Source organism: Salvelinus fontinalis, chromosome 14 (genome assembly GCF_029448725.1).
Source record: "Salvelinus fontinalis isolate EN_2023a chromosome 14, ASM2944872v1, whole genome shotgun sequence".
Taxonomy (NCBI): domain Eukaryota; kingdom Metazoa; phylum Chordata; class Actinopteri; order Salmoniformes; family Salmonidae; genus Salvelinus; species Salvelinus fontinalis.
Genome location: NC_074678.1, coordinates 47,246,536 through 47,264,567, shown reverse-complemented (window position 1 = coordinate 47,264,567; position 18,032 = coordinate 47,246,536). Strand labels below are relative to the sequence as shown.

The window sequence follows — 18,032 nt, the reverse complement described above, 5'->3', positions numbered from 1 at the left end:
GCGTGAATTTGTTTGTGTGTGCAGGCCAAGCGAGTGAGTGTGCGCAAAAGGATTAGAACACCTGAAAGGACCCCATGCAGAGCTCGATGCAGAGGCGCACGCTAACATGGAAGTAGTCCGGCAGGAAGTTAAACACCATGTAGTGGCTCCCAAAGAGAGGGATGAGGAGGAGAGTGGACTTAGTCAGCCGTCTGGCAGAGAGGAAGAAAGAGAGAGGGAGGAAAAGAGAGAGAGAGAATAAGCTTGAGTAACAAGCTCTTGGGTTGTTCATGTTAACGAATACGCATGTGATTGTGTACAAGAATGCATTTCAAAGCCAATTTTACATTTACGTATGGGAGAATACCGGTACACGTAATATTTTTTTTACCAGTCTACTTGACTGACCTTAGCTAAGAATATAATAGGATCTACATATGCATGAGTGCTTTCGGGGCTCAAGTCAATTATTCTGCACTGCGCTCTAATGAGGATTTCATCTGCTAAGCCTTTGGAGGTGTGAAGTGGTGTAGGTGATCCGTTGTCAGACAGACCGCATTGACTCAGTGGGTGAATCAGACCTTGCACACATGAAAACATGCTCCCTTCCCTCAAACCTTGACAACTTCTCCTTCCTGGATACAAAGGAACTGGATATGTATAAGTGATAGGTAGACTTTCCCGCCATTGTTTTCACCTATTAAACCAGTTCTCTCAGATCTGTGTTGGGAGGGGAGTTTTCAAAGTGGCTCAATGAGAGTGGAAGGGAGTGAGTTTTTCAGAAGTGGAATGCAGCCCTATGGTTACAGAATGTAGACCATCAGCAGACAAATAAACTATAGGAACCGAAATAAACTGTAGGAAATTAAAATTAACTAAAATTAACTGAAATTAACTGTAAGAACTGAAATGAACTAAAAATAAACTTTTACTCCAGTTCTAAGTTCAATACTGTTTTACCTGTAATTTTTCACAATTCCTGACATTTAATCTTAGTAAAAATTAGGATCACCAATTTATAGTTAGGATCACCAATTTATTTTAAGAATGTGAATTGTCAGAATAATAGAGAGAATTATTTCTTTCAGCTTTTATTTCTTTCATCTCATTCCCAGTGGGTCAGAAGTTTAAATACACTCAATTAGTATTTGGTAGCATTGCCATTAAATTGTAAATCTGGTGTAACCGAGTCAGGTTTGTAGGCCTCCTTGCTCACACATGCTTTTTCATTCTGCCCACAAATGTTCTATAGAATTGAGGTCAGGGCTTTGTGATGGCCACTCCAATACCTTGATTTTGTTGTCCTTAAGCCATTTTGCCACAACTTTGGAGGTTTGCTTCGGGTCATTGTCCATTTGGAAGACCCATTTGCAACCAAGCTTTAACTTCCTGACTGATGTCTTGAGATGTTGCTTCAATATATCCACATAATTTTCCTATCTCATGATGCCATCTATTTTGTGAAGTGCACCAGTCCCTCCTGCAGCAATGCACCCCCACAACATGATGCTGCCACCCCCGTGCTTCACGGTTGGGATGGTGTTCTTCGGCTTGCAAGCATCCCTCCTTTTCCTCCAAACATAACGATGGTCATAATGGCCAAACAGTTCTATTTTTGTTTCATCAGACCAGAGGACATGTCTCCAAAAAGTACGATCTTTGTCCCCAAATGCAGTTGCAAACCGTGGTGTGGCATTTTTATTGCGGTTTAGGAGCAGTGGCTTTTCCCTTGCTGAGCGGCCTTTCAGGTTATGCCGATATAGGACTCGTTTTACTGTGGTTATGAACTCAGCAAAAAATAAACATCCCCTCACTGTCAACTGCGTTTATTTTCAGCAAACTTAACATGTGTAAATATTTGTATGAACATAACATGATTTAACAACTGAGACATAAACTGAACAAGTTCCACAGACATGTGACTAACAGAAATTGAATAATGTGTCCCTGAACAAAGGGGGGGGTCAAAAATAAAAGCAACAGTCAGTATCTGGTGTGGCCACCAGCTGCATTAAGTACTGCAATGCATCTCCTCCTCATGGACTGCACCAGTTTTGCCAGTTCTTGTTGTGAGATGTTACCCCACTCTTCCACCAAGGCACTTGTAAGTTCCCGGACATTTCTGGGGGTAATGGCCCTAGCCCTCACCCTCCGATCCAACAGGTCCCAGACGTGCTCAATGGGCTCTTCGCTGGCCATGTCAGAACACTGACATTCCTGTCTTGCAGGAAATCACGCAAGGAACGAGCAGTATGGCTGCTGGCATTGTCATGCTGAAGGGTCTTGTCAGGATGAGCCTGCAGGAAGGGTACCACATGAGGGAGGAGGATGTCTTCCCTGTAACGCACAGCGTTGAGATTGCCTGCAATGACAACAAGCTAAGTCCAATGATGCTGTGATACACCGCCCCAGACCATGACGGACCCTCCACCTCCAAATCGATCCCGCTCCAGAGTACAGGCCTCGGTGTAACGCTCATTTCTAACCATCACCCCTGGTGAGACAAAACCACGACTTGTCAGTGAAGAGCACTTTTTGCCAGTCCTGTCTGGTCCAGCGACGGTGGGTTTGTGCCCATAGGCAACGTTGTTGCCGGTCATGTCTGGTGAGGACCTGCTTACAACAGGCCTACAAGCCCTCAGTCCAGCCTCTCTCAGCCTATTGTGGACAATCTGAGCACTGATGGAGGGATTGTGCATTCCTGGTGTAACTCGGGCAGTTGTTGTTGCCATCCTGTACCTGTCCCGCAGGTGTGATGTTTGGATGTACCGATCCTGTGCAGGTGTTGTTACATGTGGTCTGCCACTGCGAGGACAATCAACTGTCCGTCCTGTCTCCCTGTAGCGCTGCCTTAGGCGTCTCACAGTAAGGACATTGCAATTTATTGCCTTAGCCACATCTGCAGTCCTCATGCCTCCTTGGGCATCTTTGTTTTGGTGTTTTTCAGAGTCAGTCGAAAGGCCTCTTTAGTGTCCTAAGTTTTCATAACTGCAACCTTAATTGCGTACAGTAACAGTAAGCTGTTAGTGTCTTAACGACCGTTCCACAAGTACATGTTCATTAATTGTTATGGTTCATTGAACAAGCATGGGAAACAGTGTTTATACCCTTTACAATGAATTTTTGTGAAGTTATTTGGAGTTTTACGATTTATCTTTGAAAGACAGGGTCCTGAAAAAGGGACGTTTCTTTTTTTGCTGAGTATAGATACTTTTGTACCTGTTCCCTCCAGCATCTTCACAAGGTCCTTTGCTGTTGTTCTGGGGTGGATTTGCACTTTTCGCACCAAAGTACGTTCATCTCTAGGAGACAGAATGCGTCTCCTTCCAGAGCGGTATGACGGCTGCGTGGTCCCATGGTGTTTATACTTGCGCACTATTGTTTGTACAGATGAGCGTGGTATCTTCAGGAGTCTACCATTTTTTTCTGAGGTCTTGGCTGATTTCTTTTTGATTTTCCCATGATGTCAAGCAAAGAGGCACTGAGTTTGAAGGTAGGCCTTGAAATACATCCACAGGTAAATCTCCAATTGATTCAAATGATGTCAATTAGCCTATCAGAAGCTTCTAAAGCCATGACATCATTTTCTGGAATTTCCCAAGCTGTTTAAAAGCACAGTCAATTTAGTGTATGTAAACTTCTGACCCACTGGAATTGTGATACAGTGAATTATAATTGAATAATCTGTCTGTAAACAACTGTTGGAAAAATTACTTGTGTCATACACAAAGTAGATGTCCTAACCAACTTGCCAAAACTATAGTTTGTTAACAAGAAATTTGTGGAGTGGTTGAAAAACGAGTTTTAATGACTCCAACCTACGTACGTAAACTTCCGACTTCAACTGTAGCTCAATAATCTGCAACAGAGCTCTTCATAAGAAATCTGTGTTTGAACTCCCTAAAAGCAGCCCTAGAGAAGGCCATGGAAAAGAAAAGTGCTTTTACATTACGATACAGACTCTCTAATGTACTGCTGAAATGTAGGACACTTAACCGGCGTCATGCAGACACCACGCAACTGAATAGACCGTTCTCTTCAATAATGGTCTAAATGCACTGGACTTCAGTGACCCCAGAATGTGCTTGAGCAACAAACTGTATTACCTACTACTGCATTACATAAGGTACTCAGAAGTAGGGTTGCAAAGTTTCTAATTTTACCAGTAAACTACCAGAATGTTTGTATTTTTGTGTAATCTATCACAAGACTAGTGGCGCTTTTGGGTACTTCAGATTATCACAGGTGTCTAATTATCTCTGGCCCTTTGTGTGGCCTTAATCACATGTAAAATAAAGATGACGCTGATTAAAATACAAATGGAATGACAAAGCTGTAAAACATTATCCTAAATATAAACCATCAATTTAGTGAATAACATTGGTGTTTAGTGTGAGAGTTTCATTATAAAATATCCTTTATATTTTTATTTACACACTTTTACTTATTTTACTATGTCAAATTGTATTTGTTGTGACTGTTTTGGCGTCAAACTGGTGGCTGGTGTAAACAAAGTCAATAGTTGGATGAGTTGCAGAGGTAATTAAAGATAATTCCATTGTTGATTAGATGCTTTTTTCATTAATTTGGCTATTTTCACTTGAACCATGTGGTTCATCAACGAACAACTCATGGACAAGAGACACAAATATATAAAAGCATTATACTATATATGAATTCATTTTTTCAAAGTTATTCAAGTATAAATTACCAACGTTACGATAGATTGACAAATGTTTTCTTAATTACCAAAATAACAGAAGATTCCGGCTTTGCAAACCTACTCAGAATACTCAGTCGCTCATAATGGTTATGATGACTTTGTCTGTGTCCTAAAAATGGAGACTAAGAAAGTTGGCTTCACTCAGATCTCCCATTTCTATGTAGCAGACAGACATTATGGTAGTCTACAGCAGATATCATCTATAGATTGTATCCTATAAATCACCTCCCCTGTCTTTTCCAGTCCGACAACTTCATATTAGAAGGGCCCGATAAAATCATCTCTCCACTGACCTAGGATACCCGACTTTTTGTCCAATTACATTGCTCCTCTTTTGTATCATCCAATGAAAAGACTCCTCACCTGTACTGGTCGGAGTTGTTGAACTGGATCAGACGAGGGTTCAGTTTCTGGATCAGGATTCTGATGATGTTCATGAAGAGGATGAAATTGACCTGTCGATAAAAAACTATTTAACACAAATAAAAAAAGCTCTGTGTTTTTAATCTATCATTTCATAAACCCCCCCCCTTTTTTTTAAATCAACAGTTGTCATAAAGTACTTTACAGTAGCACAACACCAGTACAAATCTGGAAAATAGGGGAGACATAATACAAATATTCCCAGGAGGATTCAATAAAGTAAATCTAAACAAACAATATTCCTCCATTTCTGGGTTGCATTGACGTTATGGCAATAGTCAAGACACAATTTGTACAGCATAGGACACAGGACTAAATGGGATAGGACCACCTGCTGTGTTGACTATTGGTTGTTCAAGCCCAACAACAGATTTCATCTTTATACGACACTAAAACACCTGAATGAATTAAACACAACCAAACAATTAAGAGCCCTGATGGTACCCCACAGAGATCAATAGAGACGTATCAGAATAGGGCATCAAAGCTTAAAACCGTTCACTTTAAAAAAAAAAAACGTTCTTTTAAAGTAGGCACATACAGTAACAACCACAAGTGCGCTGTGACATAAGTAACAGATAATCGGTATGTCCCTTTAAGACAATCACACATTGTGTATGACTGATACCCCCATAGAGCCTAGTCACCCCAATAGAAACCACGATTGGCCCTTTGATGATCCACCAATAGGGAGAGTTCTCGTTGATGTCCCAGCATCTGTAGGAGAGGGTAACGATCGGTCAGACCAAATTCAATAACAGAGATACAGACAGTACCGTACAGTAAATAAAGGCCCTTCTGCTCTTTCAGTCTCCGGTGGGAGTAAGAGCAACAAGAGCCTTTCTCAGTGCATAATATACTTACATGTAAAAACTGTACAACCCTTTTGAGAATAGTGAGTTTCAAATCACAAACCATTTTCTATAGAAAAGGAAATGGCCTCAATTAAAGATAATACCCGATAAGGCTTATCAAATATAGAGTACTGGGAGAGTAAAAAGTACAGAGTAATATACTCACTCAGTATCCTCAAAATACACCCTGGACCCAATCCATATGATGATGAAGACGATGGGTACACCTGAAAATGAGTACAAAAAGTCAAGAAATAAACTTCAAAAGGAAAAGTGAGTGTAGATGGAAAGAGGAACATTTGTTATACCGGTCAGTTTAAAGCCTTATGCTGCTCGGCTGAACATGAGAGACTTAAACATAATAAGATGCACATTTTGGCGTAGTAGGCAGGATGCAACAATTATATGCTGAGATGTCGCACTTACTGAGTAATTATGAAGAATTCAGAACCAAGTACTAATTTCAGTAGCTGCACAGGTTTTACCAGAACTCCTTGATAGCCTACTCCCTGTGCCTATTTAATACACCTGAATGTCTAAGGAGAATTGAAATACCAGAAATACCAAAAGTAATGTGTTTAATGAAATGCTTAACTGAGTGGAAGAACACTCTGCTGTTAATATCTCAATAAAATGTGCGTCATGATCTTGATTCATATGCACTTGATTCATATGACACCCCTCAGCTAAATCGAAAAAACTAAAAAAAGGATGATGTTTGCACTTCCCGATTCATCTCAGACAATTAGTACTAATAACTATAACAAGCAATCAAAACTAGACAGCATGAAATCCTAAAAGTCACATAAGGGATAAAATAATGAGTAAAAAAACAAAATACAAGTGGGAATTGCAGTGGGCTACTAAGTTTAACTTAATTTGTTGCATTATTCAAGTTTACTCCTCTCTATATACAGAGAGTTATTTGTGCCATTTAAAAATAATGTATAGGCAATGTTTTGCACACAGTTGTTTGACCTTGTGTTCATTTGAATTCATTTTCAAATGTGGGGTGGAATCAATATCAAACAGGATTTGAATAGTGACACACTACAAACCAGAGGAGCAAAAATAAATGGCTCTGTACTTCCCACCAAAGGACTTACTAAAGACAAGACCAGACAAGACCAGACCAGACCAGACAGACAACGATGAAGCATGAGGTGCTCACCCCAGCCCAACAGGCCAAAGCCCCAGAGGCAGCGGCGGCTGTGGTGGAAGGAGGAGAGGAGCAGGGAGTTGAGGTAGAGGGCCTCCACCAGGAGCCAGAAGAAGTTAGCCATGACACAGTAGTGACAGAACACCACTGAGGCTTTACAAGCTGCCTGGGAGGGACAATAAGAAAGAGAGAGAGACACACAGAGAAAGTGAAGGGTGGGAAGGAAGAGGGGAAGAGCGAGAAAGAGAGAGGTGAGAGTAGTGCGAAGACAGACAAACAGGGGGAAATAAAGAGTCTCAGAAAGAGAGGATAGCGTGTTGAAAAGCTAGCAAATTGGACCTCTTCCATTTCCCTCTTGACTTACGGTGGAGAGGGTGCAGTGGTTGACTTACGGTGGAGAGGGTGCAGTGGTTGACTTACGGTGGAGAGGGTGCAGTGGTTGACTTACGGTGGAGAGGGTGCAGTGGTTGACTTACGGTGGAGAGGGTGCAGTGGTTGACTTACGGTGGAGAGGGTGCAGTGGTTGACTTACGGTGGAGAGGGTGCAGGGGTTGACTTACGGTGGAGAGGGTGCAGGGGTTGACTTACGGTGGAGAGGGTGCAGGGGTTGACTTACGGTGGAGAGGGTGCAGTGGTTGACTTACGGTGGAGAGGGTGCAGTGGTTGACTTACGGTGGAGAGGGTGCAGTGGTTGACTTACGGTGGAGACGGTGCAGTGGTTGACTTACGGTGGAGACGGTGCAGTGGTTGACTTACGGTGGAGACGGTGCAGTGGTTGACTTACGGTGGAGACGGTGCAGTGGTTGACTTACGGTGGAGACGGTGCAGTGGTTGACTTACGGTGGAGAGGGTGCAGTGGTTGACTTACGGTGGAGAGGGTGCAGTGGTTGACTTACGGTGGAGAGGGTGCAGTGGTTGACTTACGGTGGAGAGGGTGCAGTGGTTGACTTACGGTGGAGAGGGTGCAGTGGTTGACTTACGGTGGAGAGGGTGCAGGGGTTGACTTACGGTGGAGAGGGTGCAGGGGTTGACTTACGGTGGAGAGGGTGCAGGGGTTGACTTACGGTGGAGAGGGTGCAGGGGTTGACTTACGGTGGAGAGGGTGCAGTGGTTGACTTACGGTGGAGAGGGTGCAGTGGTTGACTTACGGTGGAGACGGTGCAGTGGTTGACTTACGGTGGAGACGGTGCAGTGGTTGACTTACGGTGGAGACGGTGCAGTGGTTGACTTACGGTGGAGACGGTGCAGTGGTTGACTTACGGTGGAGACGGTGCAGTGGTTGACTTACGGTGGAGAGGGTGCAGTGGTTGACTTACGGTGGAGAGGGTGCAGTGGTTGACTTACGGTGGAGAGGGTGCAGTGGTTGACTTACGGTGGAGAGGGTGCAGTGGTTGACTTACGGTGGAGAGGGTGCAGTGGTTGACTTACGGTGGAGAGGGTGCAGTGGTTGACTTACGGTGGAGAGGGTGCAGTGGTTGACTTACGGTGGAGAGGGTGCAGTGGTTGACTTACGGTGGAGAGGGTGCAGTGGTTGACTTACGGTGGAGAGGGTGCAGTGGTTGACTTACGGTGGAGAGGGTGCAGTGGTTGACTTACGGTGGAGAGGGTGCAGTGGTTGACTTACGGTGGAGAGGGTGCAGTGGTTGACTTACGGTGGAGAGGGTGCAGTGGTTGACTTACGGTGGAGAGGGTGCAGTGGTTGACTTACGGTGGAGAGGGTGCAGTGGTTGACTTACGGTGGAGAGGGTGCAGGGGTTGACTTACGGTGGAGAGGGTGCAGGGGTTGACTTACGGTGGAGAGGGTGCAGGGGTTGACTTACGGTGGAGAGGGTGCAGGGGTTGACTTACGGTGGAGAGGGTGCAGTGGTTGACTTACGGTGGAGAGGGTGCAGTGGTTGACTTACGGTGGAGAGGGTGCAGTGGTTGACTTACGGTGGAGAGGGTGCAGTGGTTGACTTACGGTGGAGAGGGTGCAGTGGTTGACTTACGGTGGAGAGGGTGCAGTGGTTGACTTACGGTGGAGAGGGTGCAGTGGTTGACTTACGGTGGAGAGGGTGCAGTGGTTGACTTACGGTGGAGAGGGTGCAGTGGTTGACTTACGGTGGAGAGGGTGCAGTGGTTGACTTACGGTGGAGAGGGTGCAGTGGTTGACTTACGGTGGAGAGGGTGCAGTGGTTGACTTACGGTGGAGAGGGTGCAGTGGTTGACTTACGGTGGAGAGGGTGCAGTGGTCCGTGTCCTCGCTGGCGAACAGCTTGGCGTCCTTGTTGAACACAGCCATCGCCTTCAGCATGAAGGTGACAAACAGCTGGATGTGAATATAGTTCCTGGCACAGCGAAGCCTCCTGGAAAGAACCACAAAACACAGTCAGGAATGGGGACCGCAGGGCAACCCAAAAAACACGGTCAGGAGTGGGGACCGCAGGGCAACCAAAAAAACACGGTCAGGAGTGGGGACCGCAGGGCAACCCAAAAAACACGGTCAGGAATGGGGACCGCAGGGCAACCAAAAAAACACGGTCAGGAATGGGGACCGCAGGGCAACCAAAAAAACACAGTCAGGAATGGGGACCGCAGGGCAACCCAAAAAACACGGTCAGGAATGGGGACCGCAGGGCAACCAAAAAAACACGGTCAGGAATGGGGACCGCAGGGCAACCAAAAAAACACGGTCAGGAATGGGGACCGCAGGGCAACCAAAAAAACACGGTCAGGAATGGGGACCGCAGGGCAACCAAAAAAACACGGTCAGGAGTGGGGACCGCAGGGCAACCAAAAAAACACGGTCAGGAGTGGGGACCGCAGGGCAACCAAAAAAACACGGTCAGGAGTGGGGACCGCAGGGCAACCAAAAAAACACGGTCAGGAGTGGGGACCGCAGGGCAACCAAAAAAACACGGTCAGGAATGGGGACCGCAGGGCAACCAAAAAAACACGGTCAGGAGTGGGGACCGCAGGGCAACCAAAAAAACACGGTCAGGAGTGGGGACCGCAGGGCAACCAAAAAAACACGGTCAGGAGTGGGGACCGCAGGGCAACCAAAAAAACACGGTCAGGAGTGGGGACCGCAGGGCAACCAAAAAAACACGGTCAGGAATGGGGACCGCAGGGCAACCCAAAAATCACGGTCAGGAATGGGGACCGCAGGGCAACCAAAAAAACACAGTCAGGAGTGCTGGACAAGGGACCACATTCACAAAGCATGTTCAGGACCAAGGACCACACACACGAAACACAGTCAAGAGCATGAGGGGGAAAAAACAACAAAACGATCAAGATCAAACAACTACTAACAGGAAGTGAGATTGAAGTTGCACAAGCCAATCAACATAAAATAAAACCACCTCTCAACCGACACTTGAAAGACATTATTAAAATGAGGCCCACCAAAAAAGTTGCACAACAACAGGGCGGATTCAGATTCAGGAACAAGAGTTGAGGATGAGAGAGAGAGCGAGGGTAACAATTTACTTTGACTACAGATCCATAATGCATTCATTACACATCATTAAGAACATCATGACGTGTTATAACAGGTCCCATCTGCATTATTAAAGGTTAATTAAACATAGCCATAGCATATCTATAGCACATTCTTGTCATGCTCGGCAAGAGCTCATATTTAGGCATGTTAATAGATGCAGTACTACAATGGCAGCATAGCGTCATCATTATTGCTGTTCTCAAAAGTGTGCTTCTGTCATACCAGTGTTAGTGAATATGCCAAAAGGCCAAACAAAGTTTAGCAAATGATGCTGATATATAGCCTGTACTAGCCCCATTTCCCCCACAGACCAGTAAAAGCCCACACTTACCTTCTTCTCACTGAGGTCAACGGTGCATGGGGGAAATGGGGCTAGCTAAGATAGTAAGATAAACATTAGTTATTGCATAGCATGACATGAACGTGCCATAAATATGCTATGTATATGTCATAAACTTTTAATAATGCAGTTGGGACCTGTTATAACACGTTAATGAATTGCTTATAGTTGTGTCATAAATTCGCTATGGATATATAGACGAAGTAAATCAGTTAAATAAAAGGTTGAATAAAATAAAAAATAATTACGGGCGGGCGGGCGGGCGGGAGCGAGAGAGCAAACAAGAACGTGCTTGACAGTAGCAGGTGTGCATTATTGAGACTATACACTTATACCACATTAGCATTAGCAAAGGCTTAGAGCATCTGCCCCTCTGATTATTACATTTCCAGCTCATGCAATCCAAATGTCATGGGCTCTATATATCGCCATCCCCAATGTGTGAGCCCAGTCAGTTCCCTATCACTCGGTCCAACACAGCTATAGGGAGTTCGCGAGCTAGCGCCCTTTACTGAAGAAGGTTAGAATCACGTCTGACAAGGCCAATGAACAATGTGTCTCACCGGAAGCCCCGCCTTCAACAGGTGATAAACCCTCATTCCTTCAATTCAATCGCTCTGCACCTCGAGCTGAGCAGAACCATTCATGCATTTCTTTAAAAAACAAAAAACATTGGTACACAAGATTTATCAGGCTTTACTCCAACTTAACGGATGTAGCAGGGGAATATCTGATTTGTAGCGCACTGCTCATTGATCTATGTCGCAGAGCAGCTTCGCGATTGTCAGTGGAGTGGCCATCCCCCCTGCGGCAGAAGGTGTCAGGTTTGGTGGGAAATACCTGGCACCGGTGCTAGCTGCAGTCAAGCACCGCTTGCCTCTTTTTACAGAGTTTGTCCATGAGCTTAGGGGGTGGAGGCCCGGTCCCTGAACAAGGTCATAATGCTGCAGGTTTACCAGACTGAGTAGTTGGCTGATCTGAGGGAGACGGTTTCTCCTATGGTGTTGTTCGGCTCAGCCCTGGAGTATAGTGTATGCAGTCTCGTTTTGAGGAGAAAAATAAGCGGGGGGCCGGAGGCATTGTCTTCTAGAGGGTCTGCAGACAGAGTACAGGCGGGTAAACGGGCTGCGCTGGCTTCCTGGTCCAACCCCAAGACTGTTCCTGCTTGTCCTGTTCCACAAGAGCAGTGGCAAGGATGAAGTGAAAGCTCTCAAGGATGAAGTGAAAGCTGGTCCCTCTGTGGAGCGGGGGAGGCAGCAGCCCCCATGCACCTAGCGCGATGAGAATGGAGGTGGCATGGCCCACTCTCCAGATGTTTGCTTGACAACAGTACCCGCAAGTGGCACGGCCAACCGGGGTAGGTAACTGGTAGCCGAAGTCCCCAAACACAGAGTGAACCTGGCTTCAGGCAAACGTCGGCACTTAAACACCCTGTTTCCACCCCAAGTTCCACGGTTTTCAAGAGTGTCGTCTCCTTCACACGTGAGCTTAATAAAAATAGTTCCGTCAGACACTTGGTTGTTGAGAGTGGTGGAAATTAAAAAAGGCATGAAAATTTGTTTTTCTCCCAGTCCGCCCCTTCAGATGGCACTTTACAGGACACATGCTGTCTGTGTCAACCAATGGCGTGCATGCGCAGTGTCACCCTGGATGATGCGAACCGTGACATTGGGGTATACCCTACAATTTGTTGTGCGTCCCCCACGTCTTTACGGCATCATTACGTCGACTGTTCCCGATGCCTCAGCGCCCGTTTTGAGGGAGGAGATTTCTTCCCTTCTCCAGAAGCAGGTAATCCAAGTGGTTCCTATATCAGATGCCCAAGACCGCTGGTACAACCGGTATTTCCTGGCTCCCAAAAGGGGTAGGACTTTGCATCCCATTTTGGACCTGCGTGCCCTAAACAAGCACCTCAGGGTCTACAAATTCAGAATGCTCACGAACATTCGGCTGTTACAGTCAGTGCGCCCGGGCGATTGGTTCACCCCCATTGACCTGAAGGACACGTACTTTCATCTGGCACTATATTTCCATCACAGAAAGTTCCTGAGGTTCCGTTTCAAGGCTGCATGAGCTTGGTTTCTGGTCCTCACTTTCAGGCTTTCCGTCTCGCCACGCAAGTTGTGGAGGCGGGTTTGGCACCTATGCAGTGTCTGGGGCTCAGGATATTAGACTACCTGGACAATTGGCTGGTGGAAGCAGAGTCGATGGAGCTGGTTTCCCATGTTCAGTCTGTCTGGTACGAGCATTATGTATGTACATTGAGTGGACCAGGAGTGACCAACTAACTTCTTGTCTGTTTTGCTAATCTGGCTCTGGCATATGACAGCAAAAGTCAGGAATTACCTAACCCCACTTCCCGGCACACCATTTTCTGTAAACAAATCTGTGCACCCAGATGCAATTCAATGCATAGTAAATTTACTGTTGAAGAAAAAGCCTCTTTATAATTTGCGATATGGTATAGGCTATACTTAAGCAGAGGTGTTTTTAGGATTTCCACACACGGGGAACAGTTAGCAGGATCAGATTTTTCTTTTCTTTTTAAAAACACATTTCATGCAATTCTACGTCAGTTACATGATAGAAGACATACGATGAATCTTTTTTAGCCATACACATATGACCAAAATGAGTGGCTACTCTGACACTGAAAAACTAAGATCAATCTGGTCTTGAATTCAAACAAAGTTGTTATCAAGGCAAAGGGTGGCTACTTTGAAATATAAAATATATTTTCATTTGTTTAACACTTTTTTGGTTACTTCATGATTCCATATGTGTTATTTCATAGTTTTGATGTCTTCACTATTATTCTACAAAAATAAAAAATAAAAGAAATAAAGAAAAAAATAAATAAAGAAAGAAAACCCCTCGAATGAGTAGGCGTCTCCAAACGTTTGACTGGTACTGTAGTTAGCTAGCTAGATAATTAATTAAGTGTAAAACGCAGCTAGCTAGCTAACCAACTAGGCAGTTATCAAAGACACTCACTCAGGTAACTTACCATACTTTTCTGATCAACTAGACATTACTTTAGCCACCATCGGCCGACTCCTTCTTGCCTACTTCCGTCTATAGGTCTTCTAGGTTCCAAACTATATGGCTGTAGTAGGGTGCTTCATTGTCAAAAGAAACCCAGTCGCACTCTACCACCTTGTGCAGCCAGTGGCTCAGCATTCCATAAGTATTCACCTGAATTTACATCAAGCCTGGACAACGTTCTATTTCATATTTATTTGGTGCACATGCAGCCCATAAATCGATTATATCACCAATTTACTGTCAGATTGAAGAACAAAAAAGTGACATAACAGATTCATACATATACACTGTCTTGCAAAAGTATTCATCCCCCTAGGCGGTTTTCCTATTTTGTTGCATTACAACCTGTAATTGAAAATTGATTTTTATTTGGATTTCATGTAATGAACATACACAAAATAGTCCAAATTGGTGAAGTGAAATGAAAAAAATGACTTGTTTCAAAAAATTATTTAAAAATAAAACATGGAAAATTAGTGCGTGCATATGTCTTCACCCCCTTTGCTATGAAGCACATAAATAAGATCTGGTGCAACCAATTACCTTCAGAAGTCACATAATTTGTTAAATAAAGTTCACCTGTGTGCAATATAAATGTCACATGATCTCAGTATATATATATACACCTGTTCTGAAAGGCCCAAGAGTCTGCAACACCACTAAGCAAGGGGCACCACCAAGCAAACGGCACCATGAAGACCAAGGAGCTCTCCAAACAGTTCAGGGACAAAGTTGTGGAGAAGTACGGATCAGGGTTGGTTTATAAAAAAATATCATCCCACGGAGCACCATTAAATCCATTATTAAAAAATTGAAAGAATATGGCATTACAACAAACCTGCCAAGAGAGGGCCACCCACCAAAGCTCACGGACCAGTCAAGGAGGGCATTAATCAGAGAGGCAACAAAGAGATCAAAGATAACCCTGAAGGTGCTGCAAAGCTCCACAGCGGAGATTGGAGTATCTTGTCCATAGGACCACTTTAAGCCGTACACTCCACAGAGCTGGATTTTACAGAAGAGTGGCCAGAAAAAAAAGCCATTGCTTAAAGAAGAAAATAAGCAAACAGGTTTGGTGTTCACCAAAAGGCATATGGGAGACTCCCCAAACATATGGAAGAAGGTACTCTGGTCAGATGAGACAGAAATGTTGCTTTTTGGCCATCAAGAAAAACGCTAAACCCAACACCGCTCATCACCCAGAGAACACCATCCCCACAGTGAAGCATGGTGGTGGCAGCATCATGCCGGGACTGGGAAACTGGTCAGAATTGAAGGAATCGTGGCTGGCGCTAAATACAGGAAAATTCTTTGGGGAAACATGTTTCAGTCTTCCAGAGATTTTAGACTGGGACGGAGGATCACCTTCCAGCAGGACAATGACCCTAAGCATATTGCTAAAGCAACACTCGAGTGGTTTAAGGGGAAACATTTAAATGTCTTGGAATGGCTTAGTCAAAGCCCAGACCTCAATCCAATTGAGAATCTGTGGTATGACTTAACGATTGCTGTACACCAGTGGAACCCATCCAACTTGATGGAGCTGGAGCAGATTTTTCTTGAAGAATGGGCAAAAATCCCAGTGGCTAGATGTGCCAAGCTTTTAGAGACATACCCCAAGAGACTTGCAGCTCTAATTGCTGCAAACGGTGGCTCTACAAAGTATTGACTTTGGGGGGGTGAAAAGTTATTCACGCTCAAGTTCAGTTTTTTAAACTTATTTCTTGTTTGTTTCACAAAAAAATGTATTTAGCATCTTCAAAGTGGTAGGCATGTTGTGTAAATCAAAGAAACAAACCCTCAAAAAAATCTATTTTAATTCCAGGTTGTAAGGCAACAAAATATGAAAAATGCCAAGGGGGTGAATACTTTCGCAAGCCACTATGTGCACTACTCGTTATTGTTTGGGGGGTTTTAAAGTAAAACATGGCCTTTAATAAGAGTATATTGACGCACCCGTGCATGAATCTAAGTAACATAATAAAACAAATCCCTATCAAAATCCGTTAGTTTAAGCTAGAGATATCAGGTTTTTGCATGGGACTTTTTTCTGAGCCTGTGTGATGTAGGATGTGTAATCTGAAACCACTTGAAGCTGGGATGTCCCTCCTACCATTTAATTTGCTCTTCCGACTGTCCATCAACTCCTGGCTGAACCCTACATCGCAGCCACTGACAAAGCACATGCCTGCAATCACTACATAGTTGCACAGCAGGAGAGAGTGGTTTTTCACAGTAGCACATTGAGATCTATTTATAGCCATAAATCTAAAAGAATTCACGATTTTAAACAAAAAACACGTTTGCCATAGACAGACAATATTAAAATTAGATGAAAGGAGAGTTCCTAACAAGTTCAGGGAAGCAAGTTAGAGCTCTGTGAGACATTCACAGCTATGGGTGCAGACGTTTTGATCAAGAGAGACCTTTAGAAAATATGCACATTTTCTCTAACACTAAATATGTATTTTACAGTTATAAGGAATGTGAAATCTTATAGTTAGTTGTTTTAAAATTTGATTATACTATATTTAGAAAGCATACAAGTAATTTCAAGCCTTATTCATGCAATTTTGTTGAATAGGAAATACATCACATACATTTTTTTCCCCGTATTTTTTTAGCATATTTGTACTGTGTACTTGAGCTTGTGTCCTCAAAAGTGACTACACCTCAGCAACATATAACTATTTTGACCAGAAAGGTGATTTTGAACATTTATTTGAGTATTCAACATTACGAAAAATCATTGTATATGGCCCTCATGATAAATACTTACTTTTGGGGATTACGCAGATTACATTCAATTAAGGTATCTTTACTTTTACTAAAGTATGAAAAGTGGGTACTTTTCCCACCACATGACATATATAATACATACAATGGGCTTCAGCCCCGGTAAGCCCCTGCATTACTCCGGACCTGCTTGAGAGAAAGCTAATGCTCAGTTGATTCTATCTCAGCATCATAAAAGCTGTTAGTATTTCAACCCAAAAACATATTTTATTTTTATTTTTTATTTAACCTTTATTTAACCAGGTAGGCAAATTGAGAACACGTTCTCATTTACAATTGCGACCTGGCCAAGATAAAGCAAAGCAGTTCGACACATACAACAACACATAGTTACACATGGAGTAAAACAAACATATAGTCAATAATACAGTGAAAAAAAAATAATAATTCTATATACAATGTGAGCAAGTGAGGTGAGATAAGGGAGGTGAAGGCAAACAAATATATGTATAAATAAATAAAAATATAAAAGGCCATGGAGGCGAAGTGAGTACAACACAGCAAGTCAAATAGAAACTAAAAAAACACTGGAATGGTTGGTTTGCAGTGGAAGAAAGTGCAAAGTAGAGACAGAAATAATGGGGTGCAAAGGAGCAAAATAAATTAATAAATAAATACAGTAGGTAAAGAGGTAGTTGTTTGGGCTAAATTGTAGATGGGTTATGTACAGGTGCAGTAATCTATGAGCTGCTCTGACAGCTGGTGCTTAAAGCTAGTGAGGGAGATAGGTGTTTCCAGTTTCAGAGATTTTTGTAGTTCGTTCCAGTCATTGGCAGCAGAGAACTGGAAGGAGAGGCGTCCAAAGGAAGAATTGGTTTTGGGGGTGACTAGAGAGATATACCTGCTGGAGCGCGTGCTACAGGTAGGTGCTGCTATGGTGACCAGCGAGCTGAGATAAGGGGGGACTTTACCTAGCAGGGTCTTGTAGATGACCTGGAACCAGTGGGTTTGGCGACGAGTGTGAAGCGAGGGCCAGCCAACGAGAGTGTACAGGTCGCAGTGGTGGGTAGTATATGGGGCTTTGGTGACAAAACGGATGGCACTGTGATAGACTGCATCCAATTTATTGAGTAGGGTTTTGGAGGCTATTTTGTAAATGACATCACCGAAGTCGAGGATTGGTAGGATGGTCAGTTTTACAAGGGTATGTTTGGCAGCATGAGTAAAGGATGCTTTGTTGCGGAATAGGAAGCCAATTCTAGATTTGACTTTGGATTGGAGATGTTTGA

General features: G+C 43.9%; 1 protein-coding gene across 1 annotated transcript in view; it reads right to left on the bottom strand.

The window, feature by feature from the left end:
* The window catches only part of LOC129811019 (growth hormone-releasing hormone receptor-like), a 61,782-nt gene that overhangs the window by 8,381 nt on the left and 35,369 nt on the right, over positions 1–18,032 (bottom strand). The window contains exons 6-11 of the mRNA XM_055862117.1: positions 9,351–9,483; positions 7,151–7,304; positions 6,146–6,206; positions 5,773–5,842; positions 5,066–5,157; positions 62–191 (exon numbers count right to left, since the gene is read on the bottom strand). Coding sequence (XP_055718092.1) covers positions 62–191; positions 5,066–5,157; positions 5,773–5,842; positions 6,146–6,206; positions 7,151–7,304; positions 9,351–9,483 — 640 coding nt within the window. The remainder of the gene's footprint in view (positions 1–61; positions 192–5,065; positions 5,158–5,772; positions 5,843–6,145; positions 6,207–7,150; positions 7,305–9,350; positions 9,484–18,032) is intronic.